Source organism: Psammomys obesus, unplaced genomic scaffold (assembly GCF_907164565.1).
Source record: "Psammomys obesus unplaced genomic scaffold, mPsaObe1.curated_primary_1811, whole genome shotgun sequence".
Taxonomy (NCBI): Eukaryota; Metazoa; Chordata; class Mammalia; order Rodentia; family Muridae; genus Psammomys; species Psammomys obesus.
Genome location: NW_026585894.1, coordinates 6,470,038 through 6,477,821, shown reverse-complemented (window position 1 = coordinate 6,477,821; position 7,784 = coordinate 6,470,038). Strand labels below are relative to the sequence as shown.

At 36.3% G+C, this 7,784-nt stretch overlaps 1 protein-coding gene across 1 annotated transcript; it reads right to left on the bottom strand.

Moving 5' to 3' along the window:
* Positions 1 to 6,314: 6,314 nt before the first annotated feature.
* Positions 6,315 to 7,445, bottom strand: LOC129670923 (EKC/KEOPS complex subunit LAGE3-like). Its single transcript, XM_055599545.1, has 3 exons — positions 7,120 to 7,445; positions 6,631 to 6,759; positions 6,315 to 6,456 (listed from the first exon to the last, which is right to left on the bottom strand). The coding sequence occupies exons 1-3, from the start codon at positions 7,443 to 7,445 to the stop codon at positions 6,315 to 6,317; spliced, it is 597 nt and encodes a 198-aa protein (XP_055455520.1).
* Between the last annotated feature and the right edge of the window lie 339 nt (positions 7,446 to 7,784).

Genomic DNA, 7,784 nt, shown 5'->3' with positions numbered 1-7,784 from the left:
GAGGAGGAAGGTTGGGAATGGGAGGATATGAGGGTAGGGGCTACAGCCAGGATACAAAGTGAAATAAATTGTAATAAATAATATAATAAAGTATGTTTTATTTTAGAACATTGTTCATTTATGAAATTATTGATTTTCCTTTTATATGAATAATAATATTTTCACCTGTAAAAAAAGAAACTCCTACTAATCTTAGATTTAATGAATTTGCAAATAAAATTTTCTTTTCATTGATCATAAAAAAGAATAACTTTATACATCACAGCAGATTCTGTATTCCTAATTTGAAAATAAATGTCTCTCTTTTTAAAGAATTTTATTCTGAGGGATTAAACAACCTAACTTAAAAGGCAATTTCTGTGGGAAAGTCATATATGGCATCAACCAAAATAATAAACATAAATTTTCTAGTGGAAGAGGAGAAAAAGGAAGAGACAGGTGCAGAAAAAGTAGCCTAGCCATCAGAAGTTGAATGTTTATGAGTTTGGAAAACAGTTAATAGTTCAGTCTTCATATGTTAACTGTTCTCAGAAATCGTAGATAACATTTATCTCAAGCAAAATATCTCCACTAGAAAACCTTTTTAAAATTAGTTTTATGGTGGTTAGACTAGAAGAATAGACAAACAAAACTAAATTAGGTAGGAGATTAAGCGGTAAGACTATAGTATAGTAATTAAGTTTGGAGTTTAAAATTAGATCATGTCTTATGGGGGCATTTAAGGAATAAACCAGGTTCCCTAAATGAAACTGCTATGTATAGAGGCAGATAGGCAGCAGACCAGATGCTGTGATAGAGATTTTCAAATATTTTTGCTTATGCTAGACAGTGGTTGCCCCAATTCATTCAGGAGATGTACTTTAGAGTTAATGGTTTTCGTATGAAACAGTAATTCAGAATAGTCTCATAGAACCCTTATAACAGCCATTTAAAAACTAAGTTTGCTTCCATGCACTCTGCCCAAGAGTTGGCCATAAGTCTCAGCATCTGCTTTGATAGTCTGCAGGGCAGAGTCTTTCAGAGGCCCTCTGTGGCCTCTGTTTCCTGTTTTCTTCTTCTTCTAATGTCTATCCTCTTTGCCTTTCAGGATGGGGATTGAGCATTTTAGTCAGGGTCCTCCCTCTTTATTTTTTTTTAACTTTCATTATATTATTTTTTTAACTTTTATTAATTACACTTTATTCATTTTGTATTCCCCCATAAGCCCCTCCCTCCTCCCCCCCCAGTCTCACCCTCCTCCCCTTTCTGCATGCATGCCCCTCCCCAAGTCCACTGATAGGGGAGGTCCTCCTCTCCTTATTTCTGATCTTAGTCTATTAGTTCTCATAAGTAGGAAATAGTAAGTTCTGGAGAGGACAGGAACTCCCCAAGGAAAACAACAGAACCAGAAAATTTGAGCACAGGGGTCTTTCCAGAGACTCATACTCCAACCAAGTACCATGCATGGAGATAACCTAGAACCCCTGCACAGATGTAGCCCATAGCAGTGCAGTGTCCAAGTGGGTTCCATAGTAATGAGAAGAGGGACTGCCTCTGAGATAAACTGATTGGCCTGTTCTTTGATTACCTCCCCCTGAGGGAGGGAGCAGCCTTACCAGACCATGGAAGATGACAATGCAGCCACTCCTGATGAGATCTGATAGACTAAAATCAGAAGGAAGGAGAGGGGGACCTCCCCTCTCAGTGGACTTGGGGAGGGGCATGTGTGAAGAAGGGAGAGTTAGGGTGAGATTGGGAGAGGAGGGAGGGGTTTATGGGGGGGATACAAAGTGAATAAAGTGTAATTAATAAAAGTTAAAAAAGAAAAAAAAAACTAAGTTTGCTTCAAGCTAAATATTCCAAGTACACATTCTTGTAATAAATTGTAATTATTTGAAATTATGTGTAGACTGCAATTACATATCTGATCTGATATCTGAAGGTCATTAAAATACAGGTTGGAAATATACAATCTCAAGTTAGTTGGAAAGGGCTGAGTTTCAAATCAGTTGAGACAAGCAGCATAATGACAAATGCATTACAGTCGGCTAAAAGAGGGTTGTTTTGCAATGTTAGTGGAAAAGGAAGATTTGCTGACCAAATACTTGGAAAATGACAGATATTTTACAACTACTAGTAAGTATCCACAAGTGTAGTCTTCACCAGGCCATTGCACTGAATTTGTCATGAAAATGATAGTGTCAACTTTCAATTATACTGTTGAGGACTCTCTTGCCACACTCAGTACCAAATAGTGAAAACTACTTCTAAACCACATAGAGAATATTTATCATATTTCATTTTGCGACGTAACTTAAATAATTGTAACTCCTCTTATTGATTCCAATAAATGAGCCTCATAAAGATTTTTTAAAGCCTCCTATACATATGTAGTCTAGAACTCAGTCATAAACAGTAAAATTAATGAAATAGAGAACTACATTTCCTTCACATGTAATTACCTATTCTCAAGTCTCCTACTAGGTTGGAACTCCACTTAGATTTCCAAATCTATTATGCTGTAGAATTATTATAAAACTTTGTGAAAAGTAGTTATCCATTAATTTAGTCAATAATGATTCTGGTGATAGAATAAAATCATTTTTTCCATGTTCACACTATGGTTAAACCAAAGAGTAATCCTAAACTTTTTCATACAGATACTCTGCTTACTCATTTGTGAAGAAACATTAAAACAACTTAAATGGTAGTGTGCTGAGATTTTTTTCCTTTTTTAAAAAGATGGTTGTTTTAAGACTTAACAATGGAAATCCCTTGTGAACATGATCATAATCATTGTGGAGAACCAAGAGGGACTCTAGTTGTAAAGATGTTCATGGTTGTGTTTTTGTTTTAAATAAAATTCCAAATGTTAAAATGCAGCTAGCCCTCATGAGACTTGATAGGCTAAGATCAGACAGAAAAGGAGGAGGTCCTCCACTATCAGTGGACTAGGGAAGGAGCATAGAGGGAGAAAGAGGGAGGATGGGTGGTAATGGAAGTAAAAGGAGGGGGCTACAGCCAGGATTCAAAGTGAATAAATTGCAATGAATGAATTAATTAATGAATCAATTAATCAATAAGTAAACAAACAAATAGGCTATTAAATAAATAAATAAATAAATAAATGTTTAAGAAAAAAATAAAATCTTTGTACATACTATTCATGTCAATAAAATAAGTATATTATATAAAATTATGACATATTACCTTACCACAAAACTGAAATATTTATTGGAATTTATAAGGGAAATGTGGGAAACATTATAAAAGTGACTTCTAGTACTTCTTTTTAGATTTCTTTGATTGAGGTGGTTATTGTTACTGAAGAATCACATAAAAATAGAAATGCACTTATTAAAAAAGGTGCTCAAATATCTGTCTGTCACAGAGTTTGGCATTTCAGTTCTTTTTCATATGCTTTTCAACTAAATTTTAAGACACGAAAATATCATAAAATATATAAAATAAATGTTTTTCATTTATAAATATTTTCTAATATTTTGTTTTTATAGTCACAGATCTGACCACAATGTCTTGAAATTGTTTTTTCCACAATATAATAATAACAATAATAATACAGATAAATTGTTAAAGTTAATTTAAATAAAAACAAATATTGAAGTCAATGAAATTGAGTGTGAGAGATTAAAAATCATTAGTTCTCTACTATCATTATATTTTTGTATAATATGCATTAAATATTTTGTAAATCCTATATGAGAATAAAATTACAAGGTATTTTTAGAATTTGCAATTTCATACCTAGTCAATAATTTTGTCTTCTGCCTTTGAAATTTTTAACTGTTTTTTTTTTGATGGAACAAATGAAGAGTCATACAACCTTGTAAACCCTTGTAAGTCACTAAGATTCACGGTTTCTCACTGAATTTCTCTTTTTGTCCCCCAATAACTACCATTATTCTTTATATAATTTCTAATTAGTTTAAGGTGTTCTGAAAAGTCTGTCTGAGAGCTCATATGTCAAACTAATAGAACAGGTGCCAGGAATATATTTTGGAGATGCTGAAGCCTTTGGGAATTAAGTAGTGTATATGTGAAGCAAAGTTTATCAAAGAGGACTTGGATTCTTCCTGCAATGAGCCCTCTTCTCACACATTCTTTGCACTCTGAATCAGGATGCTTCATGTTAGAAGCACAAACTATTCCAGAATCTGGTGTTTATTATCTGCCTGGTGACAGCAGAAAGCGAAGATAGAAGTCCTAAGATGGAGGATCCTGACTTCTGAGTCATCATCCTTGGAAGGCAAGTGGCTTATTCCACCCTGGACTTCACCCCAATTCAGGTGCCTTGGTGGAAGTCACCTATACAAGATGTCCCTAGCACACCTGGATCTACTTAATTAGAGCCTGATTTAGGCCCTTCAGGGAGAGGGGCTTCACAATTGAGAACCACCAACAGTAGCATCAGTACCTCCTGCTCTGCATTTTTGTTGGTAGATCACACTCACTGCTCTCCCTCTAACCAAATCTTTAGTAACTTTACCTCTTCTTCTACAGAATGTTGTATATCTTAAACCCTATCTCCACTTCTGCTTATTAGCTACGGTGGTAGAAATTAACTGTTGAATAATATTGCATTTCATTGTCTGCTTTGCTATAAAACTTCAGTGCCTTAATTCTCCCTTCCCCATGGTCTTTAAAATGCTTATCTCGTGATTTTCCATGTTATAGCCCCTATCTCAGTCCATCTGAGCACTCTTCTTTCCCATAATAAAGGGCAATGATAGTCTGTGAGGTGGGGAGTGTAGAGCTATGAAGGGACAGAATGCTGGCTCTCACAGAGGGATCTGCTTAAGTCTCCAGAAGAACACTGCTGTGTGTAAGAAAACTTTTTGCACCCAGAAATGAAGAACTCCGCAGATGAATCTATAGGATCATAGGTAAATAAATGAGCAAGATGAGAACTTTTATCTGTTTCCAGTCAAGCTCAAAGCTTTAGTTTTCAAAAAGCAGCAGTCAGGACTCTCAAAAAGATATTAATCTCCACCCCAATAGGATTAGGAATAAACAAAAGACTAAGCAAATTCAAACTATAATGAAAGCAGAAAAAGGGATTCAAATTAAAATGGACAAAATAAAAACAGCTTTACTGATAGACATTGACATAGATGGAAAAATCTGACTAAATCAAGAAAGCAGTTTGAAGAACTAAGTGGGTACATAGCAATCTATGTACAAACTATTTTGATAGAGTTGGTCACCACATATGAAACAGAGCAAAATATCCTACTGTTCTCATGGAGGTATATGAAAGTGGCCAGAGAGCTAATAAAATTAAAACATTGGTATTTCTGTGTTGGGTTCTCACACAAAGTTTGATAATCGAGTGGTGAAGGATGTAGTGCAATAAAATTTTAGATAGAAAGGCCTACATTAGAGTGCTTTGGTAGTATATGGAAAAGTTTAAAAAACAAACAGCATTTGTATGCAACTTGCTAATTCTGTCCCTGAGAGTCCAGCTTAAGGAAGTAAGTGCTCATGTACATACTTTCTTACAATAGGGTAAAGTCTAGAAAATCTTCTGTATTTCGTGATTTCATTGTGATTCTTTTTATGTTTTTTTTCTCAAATAATCTATTTAAAAATGGAAAGCTAGTATGTCAAAATAAAAATATTTCAGAAATAACACTAATCCTAAACATGTTTCCACTACACAAAGTTAATATATGAATACAACTATAGAACCAAGACATTCTTTTACTTTAAGTATAGAACTAAGAACTAATAATATAAAAAGATTTTTCCTTTCATTTCCCTTTGTATTACTCTGGATTGAGCCAAGTTCCTCTTCCATGCTAGCATAAGTGTTCCAACATGTATTTATTTGTAAACAAAAGGTTTACTTCAAGGCTGTGAAAATGGTTCCAAGTCTGATGACTTGAGTTTACTAGTAAAAATCCACATGGTAGGTGGAAGAAGAGGACACACAAAACTTATCCTCTGAACTCCAGTTTAGTAACATTTCAGTTGCACAAACACACACAATCCACACTACTAGGAAAAAAATTAAAAAAATAATTTTTCTATTTCCTAAATTGTCAGTTACCTTACAGTATAAGAAATTAGAAACTCAGAAGCTCCCCTACTAACCAAAGGACAAAATAGTAAAACCTGGAGGTTTCTACCATAGCTCAAAATAAAACAGTAACTCAATGTTCTGTTCCTCATTTTCTGTCATTTTTGTATTCACTCCTTCAGTAGCACTGATTGATAGATACAGTGTGATTGGATCAAAACAGAGAATATGAAGGCAAAGGGCCAAGTACCCAAGTCATGAAATGCCTTTGCTGTGTCTTCTGGGCGGTAACACATTAGGGCTTATTATTCCTTTTTCCTTGTTTGACAGCAGCCATAAATACTGGGCGTGGGATGTTCCTCATCACCAGGGAGAGATGGTCAAGGAAGGCATTGATGGATGTTCGGAAGAGAACAGGATCTTCGGTTGTCCACCTACTGAAAGTAAAAGGGAGACACCATCAGGAGAAAAAATGAGGAATATGAGCAGTGTCATCATACTATGTCTTCTGCTTAATTCTAATCCTCCAGTGTCTCCATTACTGCACCCCTATACTATCCATTGCTGCCCAGGCAAAGACCACCCCCACTCCAAACTCTTGGAGAACTGACACAGTCAGAGTAGTGTCATTCACTGTGAACTCTTGCTGAACCATCATTTGCTGGTACTGGACATTTGATGCCAGAGATCTGCATGCTATATTTGCCTCCATAGGAGTCCGGAATGGTACTGTTACAGAACTGAAGGGAGATTTGGTTAAGGTTTTTACTATTGAATTTCCTTGTGCCTAAAGGCTTGATTACACCTCTGAGGTTTACCTTAGCATGTCCCCAAACTGAAACCTAAAGAAATGCACAGCCATTTCTTCAGTGGTTCTAGTTTTTTACACCTTAGATCATTCTCAGACATATTCACATATGTCCCTATTCTGCCTCTATATTAACTCTACTAAGAGCTAACTGCTCATAATACAACCTTTTTGTCTCCTTCCTAGTAGCGCATAAACTTCCTCACAGTAAGTCTCCTCCCAAAGTATTCTTGGAGTTCTGCCCTACCTGTGCTACCCTTCACTCTACTGATATGCTCCCTAGAAAGGATACAACTCCAAGAGTCGATTTCCAGCTGTTGCTGCAGCATCTCCGCTGGGTCCCGGGATAATTGATGCCTGTTCACTCTGAGGAGCTATGGCTGCTTCTTCCAACACCATTCTTGCCTGTACAGGGCTTCTTGATTCTAGGCTGTCTGGAGCAGCCTGGCTACCAGAATCTTGTGGTCGGCTTTCACAAGGGGAGCTACTGTGGTCATTCTCTGTTTCAGGACTTTGTGAGCTAGCTTGGGTATCAAGAGCTCCGGATCTATGCTGTACATCTTCCCCTTCTTCTTCACCACCTGGTCTGAAACCCTTCTCCCCACTGGGATGCTGCATGGTTAAGTGGGCTTTCTACTGGGAGTTCCCTGGTGATACTACTACCCACTGCTCACTTGTTGCTAAGGAAATGACATATCTTTGCAGGCCCCGCCCTTTCAGACAAAGAGTCCCACTGTGAGGTTCAAAGTGCTGGTCCAAACAGGATCTCAGCCAAGAAGGATTTCACAATAGGAGAATCTCATCAGGATTTCAAGATCTCTAGAGATTATTCCCATCAAAGTAAAGCTTCTTCACCTCTCTTTGGTGCAAATGAAGTGATCATTAAACACTGTGAGTATTCTACTTTTTAAAATATTAAATATTGGAATCTTAGTATTATAAAGCAAAAAGCAATAC